Raw genomic sequence first — 20,828 nt, 5'->3', positions numbered from 1 at the left:
ACGCACCAAAGGAAATATTTCTTCCTATAGTTCAATTAAAATAACCCAAAACAATTTTACGAGGAGGGTGAAAAATTAATGTTATCGTTAACGCTAAACTAACCCCCCTTTTTTTTTTCCAAACCTCCCTGGGTAAAGCAATTTAGCATGAGGAGGTGAAGAGGGCTGTTTTGTAAGTATCCCTCTCTCAGTGCTTAATACATTCTTTTAACAGCAAAATTGTCTGCAAAATAAACAATTGTCAAAATCAGAATCCCTTTATTTCTATGGGCCAGACTTTGACACCTTCAGTCAGTTTGATCCTGAGTCTCATTTACATAAAGGCTGCTTTATACCAGTCTAGTAGGGAAAAGGAGCCTTAAAGGCAGGTGCAAAATAATTACATTAACACTCACTTCCATTAAGTTTAATTAATTGAATTAATTAACTGTAGCAATGTAAAAAGGTCCTTTGTGCAAATGAGAATTAAGCCCATTGCTTTAGTTTGCAGACAGTTCTGTTGACTTCCGTGAGAGAAGTTATGGAGAGAGGTGTTGCTCGTTGTTAACAGAGCTAGTGCTATCCTGAGTTCAGAGTATGCAGGTATAATATGTTTGGAAACACATACAACAGCAATTTGGTACAGCAATGCCTCCATCTCCTTCATTCCCCATTTAAAATCTCCAGAATGAATGAAGCTTTTTTAAAAAGCAAGCGGCAGTTCTTTGTAGGAAGAAATTCATTGAATTTCGGAGGAAACTTATTTTACCTGCCTTCTTATGAGGGCTACTCATGTTGTCTTCAACACTTTGCAAGCCGTTTGGACCGGCGTCTCAATAAAAGCGGCAGATCAGGTTTGGATATACCCCTGGTCCCCAGTTAAACTGCTGTTTTGATGCTGAGAATGGCACAGTGGGATGAAATATAAAGGAGGATAACTCATAATGAAACCTCTGCCCACCACTTGCGTGCTGAAGTGATTAGGGGGAATGACTGTACGTGGAAGCAGTCCAGTTAAGAAGAGAAGGAGCTGGTTTGCTTCTTGAGAATGTTTGAACTATTTATATTGTACAAGATAGAAAACATTAATAGGACGTTAATCAGTACATAGTCCTGGTTTCAGATTGTATTATTTCAAAAGATTCATAGATTCTAGGATTCACAGATTCTAGGACTGGAAGGGACCTCGAGAGGTCATCGAGTCCAGTCCCCAGATCAGCAGTACTAATTTGTGCTATTGTAAAGTCTATAGCAAAGGTGCTATATATCGGGGTGAACAAACTTATTGACCCTCCGAGCTGCATATGATACTCTTCAGGAGTTCGAGAGCCGGGGTGCATCTGCCAGGCCTCGGGGCGTCACCTGAGCCCCGGGATGTGAGGGTAAGGCTGAAGCCCTGAGACCTGTCTCCCTGCTGGGTAGAAGCCAGAGGTGACTTGTGTCGGGGGGGGGGGGGGGGGGGGGGGGCGTGTGGCCCCACATGCCCACTCAGATTTTTGCCAGGGTTTGCTGGCCCCTCCTCAGTGACGTGGTACTGCCAGGCCACCTCCCTGCACGGCAGCTGCTGGAGCCGGCAAGCTGGGAGCTGCGACTGTGGGCAGAGGCAGCAGCAAACCGCTGGGAGCTGCAGGGAGAGCTGCTGCGCTTGCTGCTGCCTTTCCCCGGGAAGTTAAAGCCGCTGCCGCTCCCAGCGGTTTGCTGCTGCCTGTCCGCGAGGAGCTAGCACCTGGGAGCTGCAGGGAGGGGTCGCTGAGGGTAAGAGGGGGAGCATGCCTGGGGGGGGCCCAAGCTGTGGGGCGTGAACCTTTAAATTGTGCCCCCCCCACACACACACTCACTTTCCGAAGGCACCAGTCATCTCTGGCAGAAGCTTCTAGTCCTACCACCCTGCTGCAGGACACAATCCCCATCTCCCTTATTCCCCCCCACACACATACACAGTCTGGTAGGCGGAGAACTGCACTTTAACTGTAAAAGAACCGCATGTGACTCACAAGGCGCAGTTTGGCCCCCACTTCTATATATAATATAGTTAAAATTCGCTACGAAGGGCCACACCCTGCCAAATCCACTTGGTCCAAATTCCCAGGGCCCAATTCACCTTACACCTTGCACAGTCATTTACACCAGTGCAAAGTGGGTGTAGAACAGTAACAGATCAAGAGTGGTAACATTTTATATCCACTTTTTCTGGTGTTAATGATTTACGTAAGTTGCAGGTCAACTGTGAATAGGCTAGTAAGCTTCAGTGGGCATTTGGTTCATGTAAGGAGTTAAATATTTAGCCACATGACTGTTGGCTTGAGTTTTGCCTTTGTAAAAGCCAAAGAATTTTTGAGGTATCATCAGACTAGTCCACAAGCAGAAGGACCTCAGAAAAAGGAATAATCTGTAACCATTACCTAGTCTATTTTCTTCGTGCCAAGGGGTTGAAGTTAATGTATGGTACCTACAGTTAATCCAAGAGCATATAGACACCTCAGTTTACTCTTCTAGGGAACCACACTCTTCAGAAATTTTGATTGTTAGTTTGTGGTTTTTTGGAGGGGGGATGTCCAAGGTGTGAAACACCTGGATTTCACAGTGGTTTGGAGGGGTTTCTATTTTTTGCTTGGGAAGAGGGTGAGGGGATGTTTTTAAAAAATGTTTTGAACTTCTGCCATCACACATTTACAAAAATATAATGTATATTTAAGTTTTTTGGTACTAGAAATCTTTTTTGGTGACACTTCATATTAATGTTACATTTATAAGTAGTTTATAAAGGGTTACTAAATGATGAATAGAGGTTTTAATAAGTGGCTAATCAATTGTTATATATAATTATAAAGTCCAAAAGGTCAAGAGATTACTTATAACAATCTATATCGCGTTCTACTGACACGCTTATAACCATCAATGATGTGTACAACTCATGTCTGTAACGTTTATTGCATCTATTACTCATTTATTAACCCTTCATAAGCCATTTATAAATAGAAACTTAGACTTCTCAATTTTGGGTGTTCAGCACACTATTTCAAGCTTATTGAGAGAAATGGAACACCCAACCCAGTCCCTAAAGCACATTGTGAAAGTTCAAAAAAAAATAGTCCCCAATTACCATCAGCGGTTGGTTGATTGAAAAAATGAGGATTTATGGCCCAGCTTCTTAATAACACTCAGTCATGCTCTCAGGAAGATTACATTTCTAAATTTGTATCCAACACACATGATGGAATTTGCAGTAGACATAAGAAGTAGTTTGATGAAAACATAGCATGCATTTTATACAACGAGGGGCCATTAATCTTACAACAGCAATTGACGAAGGTTTTGGAGGTATGTGACAGATTACAGGTTGATGACAGTCCTGTTGCAGATGCCATGTAAATGTGGTTTAATGTAATTAACGACGACGAAATGAAACCACACACAGCAAAATTGGAAAAATGATTCAGTGAAGCTATGGAACCTTTCCATTACTTAGCCAACATGACTGATCCTAAATACAAAGGTCTTCCGTTGAGCCCAGAATGGGGAGAAGAAGCTGAAATGTGGCTGATGGCACATAGTTGAGTTCCTTCCCTCTCTTTTAGCATTTACAAATGAAAGTCCAGATTTCTTCCTTAAATCTATGTCTGGGAAGGAGGTTGCGTCACAGATCATTGCCCCAAAAGGGGGAAAAACTGTGGAACTAAAATACTAGAAAACTGGACAATTGATTACAGAATGCGGTCAATTATTTTTAAAAAAGATTAATACTCCTCTCCAGCCAGCTCATTATCAAACCAAACATGCCTTCACCACATTGAGATTGATTTGTAATAGGAGATGAGCTTAAAAAAATAAATGATACTACTTGTATGCTGAAAGTTAGGAATATCCTTAAGTATCTTGTTGAATCACGGCCTTAATAAAATCATCTCCGTGTCTAAGGCCCTAATTCAGTAAAGCACTTACGCATAGGATTGATATTAAGTATATGCTTTGATCCGATTGAGTTCCTTTATAACCAATAGGGCTTAACCATATGATTAAAGTTAAGCACGTGCTTAAGTGCCTTGTTGAATTGAGATAGACTAAGTATGTTACAAAGTGGATCACGTTGTGTAAGTTTTGTGTTTCATTTCACAAAACCTTTGTGGTTTTTTTTCAGCTTTCCTACTTTATTATTATTAATTATTTATTTAATGAAAAACTGTGTCGTTTAGGTTGGGGGGGAAAAAATCACAACCATCCCAGGTTTAATCAAACCTTTAATATCAACACAAATGATTTTATTAAATGCTTATTCATTTCTACTTTAAGACAAAACTCTCATAATGGAGATAACTTTTAAATAAAAGTTATTTAAAACCCAACTCTGTTTACTTCTCCTTTTTCTAGGTGCAGCTTTTCTCACCATGTTTGCTACTTACCAAAGATATTTGGGCATGATTCTCATCTACACTAAAGACCCTTTGCATCACTCTAGCAGTGCAGAGGAGCCTTAAAAGGGGTTTTAATCATTTAAAAAAAATAGGAAAAAAATTGTTGTTTTTTTTTACGTTGAGACCGTGATATCTATCCAAAGTAAATGTTTGTGACTGTTCTAAACCCCTCTGAGGATGGGGCCTATAATAAAAATATTTGCAAGCCACAGAGATAGCAGCACAGCAGTGGGCTGACATTTTCTATGGTGATTAGTGGTTTTGGTTGCCCAGCTTCAGATACCTTTTTCAGAGGGTGGATGCTCAGCCCTTTCTGAAAATCAGGCCTCTTAAAGCATCTCCGATTGGTGCCCAAAACTGAGGCACCCAAAACCACTGTTGAAAATATTGCCCACAATCATCATGAAGTGCGAGCCTTTAGCATCAGCAAGTCCTATGTTACAAAGAGATTAAATAAAGGATCTGTGGTGGGTTTAAATTGGGTGATAGTGGACTTAGATATGGCTGCACTATATTCTGTTACAAGCAATAGGATATTGGGTCTGTGTGTTCTGTGTTCGATGGTTTCTTGATGATTCTCTCCACTGTAGGTGAGCGCCCCTTCCATTGTAACCAGTGTGGAGCTTCTTTTACGCAGAAGGGGAACCTGCTGAGGCATATCAAGTTACACTCTGGGGAAAAACCGTTCAAATGTCCCTTCTGCAGCTATGCCTGCCGGAGAAGGGACGCCCTCACAGGACACCTCAGGACGCACTCTGGTGAGCCTCCAATGTCTCCTCTTCCTTGTTGTTTCCTTCCTCGTGACTGTTAAATCAAAGTAGGTTATGAAATTGCAACCACATTTCCTGCTGACTGAGTTCTGGGCTCCCAGATACACCAAGTCCTGAACTCTGGGAAACCGATAATCCAAATCAGGACTCTGTGGTTCAGATCTACCTCTTGTATGAATGAGCTCCTGCATGGATGCTGACACGTTTCCCTTTGCACATCTCGTTAGATGCATCCTGACTTTGGCGTTAGATTGTGTCGACACCTTAAGCCCTGAGCATCTGTAAAATCCCCAAAATGATCAGAATAAATTAGCTCATTTAAAACTGTATTTTACTATTCATGTCACATTCCCTGTTGGCACCTAGTAACATTGGTAAGATTCATAGACACTAATTACTTGTAGGGCTCAGGCATGCCATTAAGCCACAGTGCTTCCTAAAGCATAAGAAGGATGCAGCAATTATACCCCCATTGGAGAGAATGCATTGTATGCTCCCCCCTGTTCAAACCAGCTCCACTGGCGCTATGGTCACATCCTTTCAAACCCCCTATTGGCTCCCCCAAGGAGTCCAGTGCTGTCAGTGGCACTTGACTATAGCAGTCCCTGTGTTGAAGGTCATGCATGTTGTGTCTGGCCCCTGCACACGGGCATCTCAAGGGGCTAGACTACTTGTACCTTCTTCACCCAACTTCCTCACTTATGGGGTAGCCAGACACAATCAACCCCTAAACCCCTGAAAAAGTGAAAATCACCCACCATTATCTGTCCCCCTAGAATGTTCATCTTTTGGGGGGATATCATTTACGGGAGACTGTGTTTTTTAATTGTTGAATGAACAGAGATAATTAGACTGTCTGGAAACTGTTCTACTTCCTTTTTACTGATGAACTTGTTTAACGTATTGTAATATGTGATTCTTGGTACCCAGCAGAAAATACATATGGAGTATCATGCGGTGAATTTCACACAGTCTTCTGACCATAACCGCTTGAAATATAGTGAAACAAAAAATATTTTTATTTTTAAAAATGAATCATGACAAAAAATAACCCATATTACAAAAACACACTCATTATGGTTTAAGATCGTTTTTATAAGATGACTATAGATATTGTTACCTAGATATAGGTTCTTCACATTTCCTGTGTGGAAAATATAAGGCGGATCTTGTACTTTTTGCATGAGGATGAAATGTTGCTGTTCAGTGGTGAGATTTTTCAAAAGTGCCTAAGTCACTTAGAAGTATAAATCCTATTGGAAGCCAGCGGAACATGTGCTCCTCAGTGATTCACTTGCACTTGCAAGTTCTGCCTTCTTAGTTTCAAACTCCAGTTTCATTTGAGGGAGTGTCTTCTATCTAAGAGATGGGTTTTTTTGTTTTTTGTTTTTTTTACTGACTCCCCTCACTGCACTATATGTTAATAGATTGGTCCTAATAGTCTAGAAAAAGAAGCTGATCAAGAAGTCTAGTAGACTTCATAGAGTCTTTGCCTCTTCTTCCTTCCCTAGTCATAAAATGAGATGCGTCAGAAGTGAAACCTGGGAATGAAGATAATGATGAAAGATGAGACCTCAGTCTGGTCTGAAGTGAAAGCACTACACTTTGAGCCAGATCCAAGTTGGGCCGGTTTAAATCAGCATTGCTCCACTTAAATCCAGAGAGCTATGCTTATTTGCACTGCTGAGGATCTGGCCCATTATTTCAACATGTGTGAAACTCTTTCCCTTAAAATGAATTTTAATAATTAAAAGGACACCGTCAAATTAAACATCACATTTTTCTCTGAAATATTGTTTACATACTATTCATAACAGGAAACACCCAAGAGTACTATAGGAGAAAGAGACTGGTGAATTTTTTTTTTAAACACCTAATTTTTCAGCTTGTTTAGTCTGTGATTTTGGCGGCACTTTGTGTTTATGACACCACTTAGCCAGTTTCACTGTTTCCCTTGTGTAATCTATTAGTCAGTTTTCCCCTCTTCTGTGTGTGGGTCTTTCACACAACAAAGGAGGACATTTTAAAAAAATAGGAAAATGTGATTGTAAACCCATAGAAATTAGCATGTCAGAGGCCGCTAAAGTACCTGGAACTTCTTTTAAAGTGAATCGATTTTGAGTTCATATCTTTTACTGGATCAACTTCTGTTGGTGAGAGAGAGAGAGAGAGAGAGGCTTTCAAGCCACACACCTTCTTCAGGTCTGGGCAAGGTACTCTGAGCATCACACCTAAGTGCATTTAGCTGTGATACTTGTCTCTCTCACCAACAGAAGTTGGTCCAATAAAAGATATTGCCTCACCCACCTTGTCTTTCTAATATCCTGGGACTGCCACAGCTACAACTGCACTGCACATAAATTTTGAGTTGACAGTTTCTCTTTTTTTTTTTTTTTTGTATTTCTATTTTCTTTGTACTTGCATAGTATCTTCATCCATGGATCTCAGTACTTAGAAACATTACAAGCTATACTGTGCCACCCTTATTCGCTAGTACTTTACAATGCAAGTCGCCCCAAAATTAAAGTATTACTCAACGCATAGGTACCACTGAACATGTGTAGTTCTGGCATAATTTAGCCTTAAATAATTAAGGGTTTGAGCCTACAATTATATACTACTGTGATTATTTACCTTTTACTGACATTTGCAGTTCCACTAAACTACTGTGTATATATTTTCTCCCATCTGTAGCCCCTTTGATTTCAGGAAGGTTATGATGTCCATACAGGATATCCATAATCTTATGCATGGGAGTAGACTCATGCATTGGACTTCACTGGGACTAGAGAGACTCATGGGAATTCAATAGGATAGTAACTATTTGGCGTATTGGACCCACAGTCCCACAACACCGCTGTGACACAGGTATATGCTGTTCTATGCTCATTTTACAGCTAAGTAAATTGGGGCACAGAGAGGTTTGTTGTTCCAAGATGTCCAACAGAATTGGGTATAAAGCCCAGGAATTCTGACTCTGGCCACAGTCTAAACACCTACTTTTCTGTACAGTTTATGTACCCAAGGAAGACTTCACAGGAAACAAAGATGGTGCCATGGCAGTGCTAGTCGGGAGCCTTGGGTTCTGTTCCAGGCTTTTCCTCGCACTTCTCCTAGAACTTTGGGCAAATAGTTTATAGCCTGATTTTTGAGATTCTGAAAACCTAGAACTCCTATTAAACTCCTTGCTAGGCTGGATACTCAGCATCTCTGAAAATCAGGCCATAATTAACTTCCCTATGGCTTAGTTTACATTTGTACGATGTAGGATAATATTTTCCTACTTCACAGAGGTGCTGTTAGGCCAAAGTAGTGTTTACCTAGTGCATTGAGATCCTCAAATGTGTGTTATGCATTTTACCAAAAAACAAAACAAAAAACCAACAACTATGTTAAAAGAGCTTTAAGGTTGCAAAGTCAAGCACTCAAAAATTAGGAAATACCACTATTAAGGTTGCTGGGGCAACCTTAATGTGGCCTCCTTGGACATACATATTATAATACTGTCTTTAATTACATGATCACATACTGTTAGGAATTCTGCCTCATTCAGTACGTGGATGGACTTGCTCTGGGAATGAATTAGGGTTGTGCAGTGAAGGAGGCTGTCGTCTTTAAGAGCCCTGCATCATGTGTTGCAGAAGTTGGCAGGTGAGTAGTGAATGAGGTAGAGGATTACTGGAAGATAATGGACGATCTCATGGTTAAAGCACTTGAATGCTGCCATGGAGAATTGGATTCTATCCCTGCCAATGCCACAGAATTCCTAAGTGGTGCTAGACAAGTCACTTAAACTAGCATTTCCCAGGTGGACACTAAGACTGTGTTCCTCATTTTCTGGGAGTCTGATTTGCAGAAGTGTTGTGCACTCGTAGCTTCAACTGAAGTCAATGGGAGCTGTGCCTTGAACATATAAAGTGAGATACAGTGCTAAGTAGTCTGAAAAATCAAATCCTCGGCATCTCAAATTAGGCACCCAAAATTAGTGAATACCTTGGACCTTAATCTCTTTGAGCCTCAGTTCCTCATCTGTAAAATAGGGGTAATACCACCCCTTCCCTCACAGAGGTGTTGTGAAAATAAATTCATTAATGTCTGTGAAGCACTCAGATACTCTAGTGATGAGTGCCATAGAAGAACTTATGAGGGAATTTATAATTCTGTCTTCAGAGTAGGGTTTGAATTCTACGTAGTAAATAAGGCCTGGGCCTCATATAGAACAACGAGGAGAAAACATAATATTGAATAGCTGCTCTTTAAGTGTCCATCTTGTGCACTGAATAAGGCAGGGGTCCTGTGGAAAAAATAGTATGCGATCATGTAATTACAGACTGTGTCATAATGCTTATGCACAAGGGGACTGAATTAAGGTTACACAGGCATCCTTTATACTGGCATTTTCCTGATTTTTGAGTGCTTTGACTTTGCAGCCTTAATAATGTTCTTTTTGTGTGTGTTATAGATAACAAAAAAGCCTACATTAAAAATAACATTATATATAGATATAGATATATGAGCTATATAGATATGGATATAACACAAAGAATTACTGCTGTAAATGTAAAGTATGCGTCCAGGGTATTTTTTTTCAGTTTTTAAAAATTTTATCACGATTGTTTGTAACAAATATTTGTTTTGTTTTTTTTCTTCCCCTATTGTACTTGAATGGTGTTATTATAGAGCTGTTCAATAGCACTGAACTAATGGTATCCTTTTCGTTTGTGAAAGGAAGCCAGTGAAGCATTTGTTTTAAAAAGAACAGCACAGAAAAAATTGCGTGATCTTAGCAAAATCCATACAGCATCTAAGAAAAATGGCATACCTAATTGGGAGGCTCACTAGCCATGAAAATATCCATTTACGGAAAGGCAGTTTTCTTACTCTGCTTTACACTTCTTGGGTTGAAGTCTCATTTTTTAGGGCCTTGATTGCGAACCCCTGACTCATGTTGATGAACATTCACCAAGCCAGTAATCTCACTGAAACCAATGGTTCTACTTGCATGAGTTAGCATTCTTCAGGGAGGAGTAAGGGCTGTCCATTTCAGCCTTCTGTGACACCCTGGGCTCTAGTAACTGGAACGCGCTCGCAGTGGAGTGGAGCAGGTAAAACTTTGGGTATGGGCATGTGTGGACTGGGAGCTAGGAGGAATTCTAATTCTGCCTGAGCTAATGACTCAGTCTGAGCTTTCTAGTTTCTCAGTCAGTCCAGCTGGAATATTGCAAGAACAAGCACAGCACTGAAAAACACATCACCCAGAGGTTAGGGGTCTATTACAGGAGTGGGTGGGCGAGGTTCTGTGGCCCGCGATGTGCAGGAGGTCAGACTTAACGATCATGATGGTCCCTTCTGACTTTAAAGTCTGTAAAGCTGTTGCCACTTTGGGAGATTTGCTATAGACATCAGTGGGGGCAGGATTTCACTCAGTATTTTAAGCTGGATTTGCCTGCGTTGAATACATTATGGATAGAAAAGAAGTTACACATGAGCCGAGAGCCAACCCTATGGAAAAGAGAGGAAATATGTGATACGCATGTAGGGGTTGGTTTGTAAGGCTCCAGATCCTCCAAGTTATGTACATGTCTACCTCTCGTTTCTTTCAGGGAGAGTTAGGTGCCTATACACCGGTAAGGAGCTGCTTCCACCACCAGCTTACAACAGTGTTTGATAACCCGTTGAGAGTATGTTTTGATGATCTAATGCACGTAGCTCTATTTACTGGGTGCTGCTTCTGCAAAATGAGGCAGGACTTTCTCTCTCTGCCTGTTTTGCTTGTGCAGTTTTGGTTAAAGTCAGTGGAATTAATCTCTTACTCGTAATGAAATTGCTTTGTTATTTGCTTGTTAGTCTTTGGATTCTTAAATGTTATTAGTTCATACACAGCATTGGGATGGCTGCTGTTTTCCTATTAGTGCTTGCAGTATCTTCTTCAGTCAGTCCTTCGCTCTGTTGTAGTGTCTGGAAAACCTTAGGTTTCCTATGTGCCTGGTTCCTTGTTTTAAATATGAATTGAAAAGGTGAAAGGATTAAAATATGTTAAAAGGAAGAGGGGTTGATTTGAAACAAGGCCTTCCATACTCCAGGCATCCCAAGGTGAAATTCACTCCTGAGCAGAGCTCCAGAAGAAGGCTCGTGCTTCATTTATTTCCAGCTGAGACCCAATTTTGAAGGCTTAAGTGGTGCATGACCCTCTGCACAAGAAGGAATTTCATCCTCAGAGTACTTTGATGGTAGTAAATATTCATAGTGCAGCAACTACCTAGCACAAGCAGCCATTATGTACTGAGGTATATCTCCCATACTAAGTTTTAATCATTCGCAGATACTCAAAGGGCCAATTAGGCTCCTAACTCCCATTGATTTTTCAGTGGAAATTAGGAGCCTAAATAAGTTTGAGGATCTGGGCCTTTGAGCCTTTTCTCTTGAGTGACCATATTGGCCAGGACACTAGCATCACCCACCACTGTTTTCTAAAAGTGCTACAGGAACCTTCCCCGAGCCCCCAAAAAAGCACATTTTGATTTTATTGTACAACTTTTTCTGAAGGAAATACAGTTTCGCCCCAAACTATAAGACTAAAGTTTATTTTGCTTATCGTGTTTTTAAAAAGATAAACCTTCTTAAAGAGTCCCTAATAGTTGCAGAAGTTATGAGTCAATCGCCAGCTGTTAAACCCAGAAGATCTGCTTCTTACAGATAAGACAGACAAATAGGAGAAGTGCCTTGGCAAATGAGGGCAGAACACTGTGGACTGGGCTTACCAAACACTCGCTTTCTGGTAATGATGAGTGTTGATTTTTAAGAAAATAAAACATCATGCGTGTTTGGGCTTTAGGGGTGGGGGGGGAGAGATACTTGATACTATTCAAGAGTCCAATAATCTCTCTTTCTCCCCCTCCCCCTCCCCCCGGAAAATCTTCTAAGGATCATGGTCTGCTCATAAACATGTGTTACCTGGCCTTTACCACACAGCCAGGTAATCCAAAACTCCTCTGGAAGGCCACTGGGTCAGAGAATGGAAGGGAATAGCTGCCACTGCACACAACGGGAGTCCTGGAGCTGCTCAATGCGCTGGTAAAGCCAGATTCTCTCCTGCAATCTGTTCTGCTCAGCATGGGGAGGAGCTGCTTATGGCTCCCTGATTCTCAGGTTGCCCCAGCCCCAATCTAAGGAGGGGCTGCTCTAACTTACAACAGCTGGATATGGTCTCTAAGGGCCGTTTGTAACTTGGCAGAGAGGAGCGGCACTCTTTTCTGCCACCAGCCTGTCACTCACGACCTTTCCCGGGTCCTTCCCCGCCTGTGCCAGCACGGGGTAAGGCAGCTGGCGCGGCTGCGGTCTCTGCTAGCTTAGTGCCAGCTGACCGTTCCCCCACACGCACACCTGGGGAATTCTCAGCCTGGCAGCAGCAGCCAGATTCTGACCACTTTGCCGTGTTCAAGCAGCACAAAGGGGCTGTGACCAGGGCAGGCAGCCTGGCCCTCGATCCCTCGCGTGATTTTGTCACGCTACTGTTAGAGCTGCTGTTTAGATAGAGAATACAGGGCCTCGCCTGACTCACCAGTGGGACCCTGTAACCCAGTAGTGAATCAGGCCCAACGTATGTAAAAAAAAAAATCTATTTGGGGGTGGGGAGGAGTTGACTTCTGTAAACCAGTTTAAATCTTCCTCTTCTAGACTGTTGTGCTACCCCAATACAGTATGTGTGATGTCAGTGGGATCAGAGAGACAAAGGAATGTGATCAGACTATTACCTATGGTGCAGTGGTCCTTCTTAACAGAATATCTAATCACATCTTCAACATTTTAAGTGGTTGGGCTTCTATTAGCTCCTTGGGGAGGCCAGGCCCCTGCCCATCTGCTTTCGCAGCTATGAATCTCTTCCTAATATTTAACCTACGCTATCCCTTCATTAGTTTGAGGTTACTGTTCCCTGTAATACCATCATCTGGGACTGTGAATAATTCCTTTACTTTATTTATATTGTGATTTTGATGGCTTTTACAGACTATAGTCCTTTGTGCCCCTTCAGTCATCTCTGTTCTCCACCCTATAAATTCTTTGATCTTGTCTTCTATCTTATCTCCCAATCCTTTTGCCCTTTTTGTTGCCCTGTTTTAAATTTTCTCTACTTTTGTATTTCCATCCTAGACTGGGGGGGGGGGGGGGGACCAAAATTGGAGGTGGTAGTCCTGGAGGAAAGATGGTCTTGTGGGTAAATGCTGAGCTAGAACTAGCTCAGACATAGGCTTCCTCTATGACCTTGGACAAGTTAATTTAATCTACTCTCTGCCTCAGTTCTCGATCTCTAAAATTAGGATAATATAATGAGAACATAAGAATGACCCTACTGGATCAGACCAAGGATCCATCTAGCCCAGTATCCTGGCTTCCAACAGTGGCCAATGCCAGATGCCCCAAAGGGAATGAACAGAACAGGCAATCATCAAGTGATCCATCCCCTGTTGCTCATTCCCAGCTTCTGGCAAACTGAGGCTAGGGACAACATTCCTGCCCATCCTGGCTAATAGCTATTGATGGACCTACCCTCCATGAACTTATCTAGTTCTTTTTTTGAGCCCTGTTATGGTCTTGGCCTTCACAACATCCTCTGGCAAGGAGTTCCACAGGTTGACTGTGCGTTGAGTGAAGAAATACTTCCTTTTGTTTGTTTTAAACCTGCTGCATATTAATTTCATTTGGTGACCCCTAGTTCTTTTGTTATGAGAAATAGTAAACAACACTTCCTTATCTACTTTCTCTACACCAGTCATGATTTTATATACCTCAATCATATCTCTTCTTAGCTGTCTCTTTTCCAAGCTGAAAAATCCCAGTCTTATTAATCTCTCCTCATACGAAAGCCATTCCATACCCTTAATCATTTTTGTTGCCCTTTTCTGAACCTTTTCCAATTCCAATATATCTTTTTTGAGATGGGGCGACCGCATCTGCACACAGTATTCAAGATGTGGGTGTACCATGGATTTATATAGAGGCAACGTGATATTTTCTGTTCTATTATCTATCCCTTTCTTAATGATTCCCAGCATTCTGTTCGCTTTTTTGACTGCTGCTGTACATTGAGTGGATGTTTTCAGAGAACTTCCCTACATCACAGTGGTGTTGTGAGGGTAAGATGCATTCATGATTGTGAGGTGCTTGGATTCTGTGATAAGGAGAGCCATATAAGTGCTTAAATATTCCAGTGTCTGTTACACCAAGGCTATGAAGAGCTATGTATTATCTCCTTAGTTTTACATATCCTTGGTGCAACAGTGATATGCGTTAATTACTAAGTGGAAGGAACTTCATAGTGTTACCCTCACCACTTCGGTATTATACTCGGATAACTGGCTGATTATCTCCGGCAAAATGGTAAAGGTGGTTATTATAAATAATGAAGTACTTAGGCTGCACTTTTCATCTTCAGTCACTTTACAACCATTAACTATTTAATCCACACCAGACCCATGGGAAGTAGAAACATATTATTACCCCATTTTTACAGATAGGGAAAATGGAGTGGGAAAATCTAAGGCGCTGATCATCTACAGTTGAAATCATTAGGAGCTGGGGGTGTTTAACACCTCTGAAAATCAGACTGCTTATCTCCCTTAATTTGGATGTAAGTGCCAGTTTTCAGCCATCCCAGTTTAAAACGTTTGCCTTTATACATACAGGGCCCACTTTGCAAACATAGGCACCTAAGGAAGATTCCGTGTGCCTGATATATAAAGGACAGGCTCTCAGCTAGAAGACTTGGGGACACATTTTAAAAGGGCCTGAGTCCTTTAACTCAAGCTGTAGAGGCTCTGGAGGATGTAAGGGTCAATCCTTGGTGGGAACCAAGATGATAGTCACTACACAAATCTTGTATTTGAATGGCATGTAAGCACATAAACAGGAATTTAAGCTCCTAAGTGCTGCTCTAAGCATTTGCACATCTTGTATAGGGCCCTCTTTGGAGATTTGGGCTTGTCCTTGCACTAACATTGTGATAGACTCAACACACAATCCTGCCACACCACAAATTTCTTAGCTGGCTGCAGATACTTTTTCAGAGGAGACAACCTAAGATGGCAGCCATGAGCCTGCCCTTATTGTTGATGTTCAAACATGGTTTTCACTTAAGTAAGCTGGAGCAGAGGAAAAACGAGACACTTTCTTGGATCTATCCCGTCTGAGCAGCTCGATGCAACAGCTGCTTTGAAAGCAGGGAATACATTGTTTTCACTGGAAAAAGCCTTTCTCAGCATGGCCTATATTGGGAGCGAATCTAATGTGTCAGCTAGACTTTGACAGTTCTTGCAAGGACCTGAAAAACTGCTCACTTTAGGACACTTTGACTCTGGATCTGAAGTATGTGGCTTTAGGCCCAGCTTTCATTGCTATCACTTAGCCGTTTTATGGGGCCATGTAAAATGGAGACAAGAAACTAGCCAGTGACTCCGATAATAAGCAAGACTGCTAAAGTGAGCAAGGTATTTTTGCCATCCTGAGGGAAGCTAAGAGAGATTGGAGAAAAAAATTAACCTGGTTAACACCATGCCACAGTGGAGTTGGACAAGGCTTCTGCTGATTTGTTCTCCCATGCACTCAGCAACCTGCTGTTATGAATTGCCTCAGGGCTAAGATATTGATGGCTATCACTGGAGAAAGAAAATGAGAGAGAGAGAGACGCGGTTTTTATAGTGAACCTGTTGTGAACCCTGTGTGACTCTCTGCATATCTACTTGAAATTGTATGTGAAAAGCAATGAAATTTATCCTGAAGGTTTCCTATCAGGGGAACTATATTTTCACCTGATTGCACCTCTCTGGCTAGTTTCCCATTTTCTGTTTGATCTAACTGTGAATTCTCCCCCATCTAATGCCCCTCCTTCTTTCCTGGAGGTGGTTGATAGGAGTTGATTACACTGCGGATTACACAAGAGGTGTCAGTTGCACACATGTTTTGCATAACTGTGCAGGACTGATTTCAGATATAGTGCACCAAGTTCTCCTCCATGCTTTGCAACAGAGGGGGGAGATATATATCTTCATTCCTGAACCAAGAGGAACACTGCTTACACCATGCCCCATTGAAATTTCACAAGGAGCACCTGGTTATGATTATACCAACCAAACAATTATTCATAGGCTGAAAATGGTTGTTCTGGTGGTTTTTTTGTTTTTGTTTTGTTTTTCTTCAGAAAAGTGATCATTAAAAGATGTTCATTCTTTTGATTTTTTTTTTTATTTTTTTTTAATTTTATTTTATTTTTTAAGAATAAAACACAAAAAATACCTTTACGTGGGCTCTAGGCACCCTGACAGTTATCCACAAAGATGTCACCCAGCAGCACAGTACAATGAGAAAAGCTCACATACCAGCCCATGCAGCACAACACCCCACCTTCAGCCCATCCCAGAAGAGAGAAGGTTTTGTACTGTTGGCAAATGCCAGCTGTTTTGATTCAAGGGTGGGAGAATGAGTTTTATAGCCAGTTGACCTTTGTGGAGAGTACAAGCTGCCACCTCTCTCTTACAATGAGGTAGGTCAAGCTTGATCTCTGAACAGGATAGTCTTGTGGTTAAGGCATTGGAGTGGGGCTTGAGACCTGGGTCCAGTTCCTGGTTCTAGCACAGACTTCCTGTGTGACCTTGGGCAAGTCACTTAGTCTCTCTGTGCCTCAGTTCCCCATCTGTACAATGGGGATAATAGCTCTGCCCTACCTCACTGAGGGGGAAACATTAAAAAAGATTGTGAGGTGCAAATATACAATGGTGATGGGGACCAGATAAGGACCTGACATATATAGTCCTTAGGCAAGTCACTCGCTTTCTTTGTGCCTCAGCCCCCATCTGTAAAATGGGTATTATAGCACTTCCTTTTCTCCCACCTCTTGCCTATTCAGATTGTAAGACCATCTATGCACTATAACTGAGCTAGTGTGACATGGGAAGATGGATGCTCTCTCAGGCAGGCAGATCCCAGGCTATTTCGGGCTTCAAACTCCTACTGGAAGACAGGCCCATTACCTGTAAAGAATACATTGCTGAGAAATTGATGATGGAGTTTTTATATAGAAAGGCCTTGGGTCCATAAAATCTTCCTCATTTGTGTGCTGTTCATCTATGTGCATTTTGCTCATCTCCTTGGAGATAGTGACTTGCATCAGAACAGCTAACCTTGACTGTAGAAGGCCTGGCATTTCTAGCTTGTGGGAGGGGAACGAAGCTGGAGCTATGCTGCTATAATTTCCAACGGACATAAAGTGAAATTTTTGTACGATCTGATTAGAGCAGAAACAGTTCTGTACAATGTTTTCCATTGAACATCTTGCCCTGTTACATCCCACATTAACACATCTCACATATTTTGCATGAGGAGTGCGGGGTTTTGAGTTTGTTTCATGGTTCTAACCCCATCCCCATTTGTGAAACTTCCACCCAGTCTTTCTTCTGTCCGAATAGCTGAATCTGCGGGATTGGTATGTTTGGAACTCTGTGGCAGTGGCGAGGCTGTGTGCCAGCTGCATTACTCACTCTGTCTCCAAAGGAACATGTTGCCTCTTTTCTTTATAATCTCCACCCTCTCCCCCTTTCTTTTTCCCACTTGATCCGTATAGGAGAGTTAGAGAAACCTGCTCATCCACAACCTGTCCCTTCTTGCCAATTCTTGGAACAGCGCTCGTCATTTCTTGTTAGGTGTCAGGAATAGATTATGAAAACAAAAACTCTTGTCCACAGTGTATCCATGTTCAGGGGGAGGGATAGCTCAGTGGTTTGAGCATTGGCCTGCTAAACCCAGTGTTCTGAGTTCAATCCTTGAGGGGGCCACTTAGGGATCTGGGGCAAAAATCAGTACTTGGTCCTGCTAGTAAAGGCAGGGGGCTGGAATTGATGACCTTTCAGGGTCCCTTCCAGTTCTATGAGATAGGTATATCTCCATTTAAAAACAGAAAAAAAAATAGCTATACTGTAAAAGAAAAGTCAGTGTACAGTAAAGACGTGATTTAAAAGATGAGTCCAATAAAGACAGCTAGCTTTTGGAAGAGGCTTTTTATTCTGAATTTCATATTACAACACTGCTTTTTCTCCTCTAAAATGCCAGTGTGGAATGGGGAAATGATTTAAGGCAAAAGCAAAGCACATTCATGGAGATTTGAAACTTAATCTTAACTATGCTGCATCTTAAAATGACAGGAGGAAGGAAGGGATAAGGTATTTACATAAATCTTTTAAACAGAAGGAGTGAGGTTTTGATCTCTATTATGGTTGGGCAAATCTGAAAAAAAAAAATCCATTGGTTTCAATGGAATTCTTCTGGTTTTGCAGCACTGCAAATCCCAAGTGTTCAAAAATCAAGAGTCAAGACTCAAAATCAGTCATGGGCTTCAAAATTACAAGATTGTAAAATAATAAATTTGAAGTTCTTTTTATTGGCCTTCTGGTGTTTGAGCCTTTAGGGTTAACGTTTCCAAGGTCTCCTCCACAATCATATGGGCTAGAAACTTCCTTTTAAAAAAGGGAAACCTGAGATTCTTCTATAATCACCTAATTGCTGGAGCTGGAACTTTACGAAAAACACCAATTGTTGTGAGACTTGCAGTACAACTGCAAAGAGTTGGCAACAGTGGCATCAGATCTGGCTCCATGTAGGTAGCTACCCCAACCCTGGGGAAAATGCAGGGATAATTTTTCAGCATGATGTGTTGGAATGAATCCACTTGACTCCTAACAGTGGAGCATCTCCCAATAAAACAACATAGCTAAACCTTTATGCACCACAGTGTAACTGTCCACATTAGACCTACTAAGACAGAGGTGGGCAAACTACGGCCCGCGGGCCACATCCGGCCTGCAGGACCATCCTGCCCGGCCTTTGAGCTCCCGGCCGGGGAGGCTAGTCTCGGGCCCCTCCCCTGCTGTCCCGCCTCCCCTGCAGCCACGCCGCCGCGTGGGCAGTGCTCTGGGCGGCGGGGTTGTGTGCTCCTGCCGAGCAGTGCGGCAGCGTGTCTGGCCCTGGCCAGGCAGCAGGGCTGGGAGCTCCTGCTGCTCTGAGCGGCATGGTAAGGGGGCCAGGGCCGGGGGATTAGATAAGGGGTGGGAGGTCCCAGGAGGCAGTCAGGGGACAGGGAGCAGGGGGCGGTTGGATGGGGCAGAGGTTCTGGGGGATGGTCGGGGGACAGGGAGGAGGTTGGATAAGCGTGGGAGTCCCAGGGGGGCCTGTCAAGGGGTGGGGGTGTGGATAGGGGTCAGAGCAGTCAGGGGACCGGAAGCAGGGGGGTTGGATAGGGGATTGGATAGGGGGCGGGGTTCCAGGGGCGGTTAGGGGCGGGGAGTTCTGGAAGGGGCGGTTAGGGGACAAGGAGCGGGGGGGCTGGATGGGTGGGGAGTTTTGAGGAGGGCAGTCAGAGGGTGGGAAGTGGGAGATAGGGGGTGAGGGCCAGGCTGTTTGGGGAGGCACAGCCTTCCCTACCTGGTCCTCCATACAGTTTTGCAACCCCCAATGTGGCCCCTGGGCCAAAAAGTTTGCCCACCCCTGTACTAAGAGAATGCAACTCCATTGATGTCAGTGATCTTATGTAAGGGATTCATTTGTCCCAAAGGGGTAGTGATGAGTGAGCCTCAAAAGATGTGGAGTTTGGGTTCAGTTCAGATTCATATTCAAACTTTGTCTACACTATTCTAACCTTCTGAGTCTGATGAAAATTTTGCAAGAACAGGCTCTCTCATAAGGTTGCCACCACTTCTGCTGTAGTCCATGCTGAAAATACAGTTACAACAATTGTTCTAGTATTACTTTGGGGCTTTCGGGTCCAGTCGTGATTGAAACATCTATGAACAGACCTATGGGAACAATCCAGAACCTTCCAAAAGGTTTGCGTTCCGTTTAGTTCTTGAAAGGAGGGATTGGCGAGTCTTTTTGCAGAACCAATTAACCCATCCCTAATTAAAGGTTCTCAGATATTCATATAAGAGCCAGATGCTGGCCTCCAGGAAGGGCAAACCAGCCTTAAACCTGCTCTCACTGGTGGGAATGAGTCCCAGTCCACCATAGAGACAGTAGCACCATGATCTGCTGGCAACTTAACATAGCATTGTGCCAGTGATAGGTCAGGGGCCCGCTGGAGGAGGAGGATATGCCTGGATGGCACAACAGTCCGACAGTTCTCAGCCAATATTACAAACTGGCGTAGGCTACAGCAGCCTTGAGGCCTCCCCTTGACGTAAATGAGCCAAGTGGCGCTCTGGTGCAAGTGAGGCTCTAACTCCTCAGGCCCTGCCAGTTGGTCCCCTTCTCTCTGCAACTGCCTGATCAGCTTCAGCCTTTATTTTTGTATTGCCGATGAACTGAAACATCCATGCATCTCTATTTGCCTATCAAGGAAAGAACAAGCAGGAGCAAACGCTTTGGTGGAGAGCCTCAGTTTTTGATAAAAAGAAGAGTTCATATCTACATCCAAATTCTGTGTGGCCCACGGGCCCCTGGCATGCTGTGCCCAGTTAGTCCTTGGGCAGGCTTGGTTTGCAGCTAAGGAAATAAGGTGATGTAATAAGAGCACCTAAAAATGTAAGTAGCTCTAATATAAGAGTGTTTTTTTTCTTAAAGTCACAGCTCCTGAAGTCAGATGACCACAAGAGAATCACAGTGTAAATATTCTTCAGGGTGGTGGAGT

The 20,828-nt window shown here is 42.8% G+C and overlaps 1 protein-coding gene across 5 annotated transcripts in view; it reads left to right on the top strand.

Moving 5' to 3' along the window:
- Window positions 1–20,828, top strand: part of IKZF2 (IKAROS family zinc finger 2) — a 136,843-nt gene that overhangs the window by 83,667 nt on the left and 32,348 nt on the right. For 3 of the 5 annotated variants that reach the window (XM_029910565.1, XM_026647785.1, XM_026647784.1), the window contains exon 4: window positions 4,982–5,149. The exons of 1 other annotated variant lie outside the window; for it this stretch is intronic. In XM_029910565.1, coding sequence (XP_029766425.1) covers window positions 4,982–5,149 — 168 coding nt within the window. Of the gene's footprint in view, window positions 1–4,981; window positions 5,150–13,783; window positions 13,828–20,828 lie in introns of all 5 variants that reach the window. One more of the 5 variants, XM_026647783.1, reaches the window with a different exon arrangement.

Source organism: Terrapene carolina, unplaced genomic scaffold (genome assembly GCF_002925995.2).
Source record: "Terrapene carolina triunguis isolate 2854851 unplaced genomic scaffold, T_m_triunguis-2.0 Scaffold62, whole genome shotgun sequence".
Classification (NCBI taxonomy): domain Eukaryota; kingdom Metazoa; phylum Chordata; order Testudines; family Emydidae; genus Terrapene; species Terrapene triunguis.
This window is presented reverse-complemented; position numbering and strand designations above follow the sequence as displayed.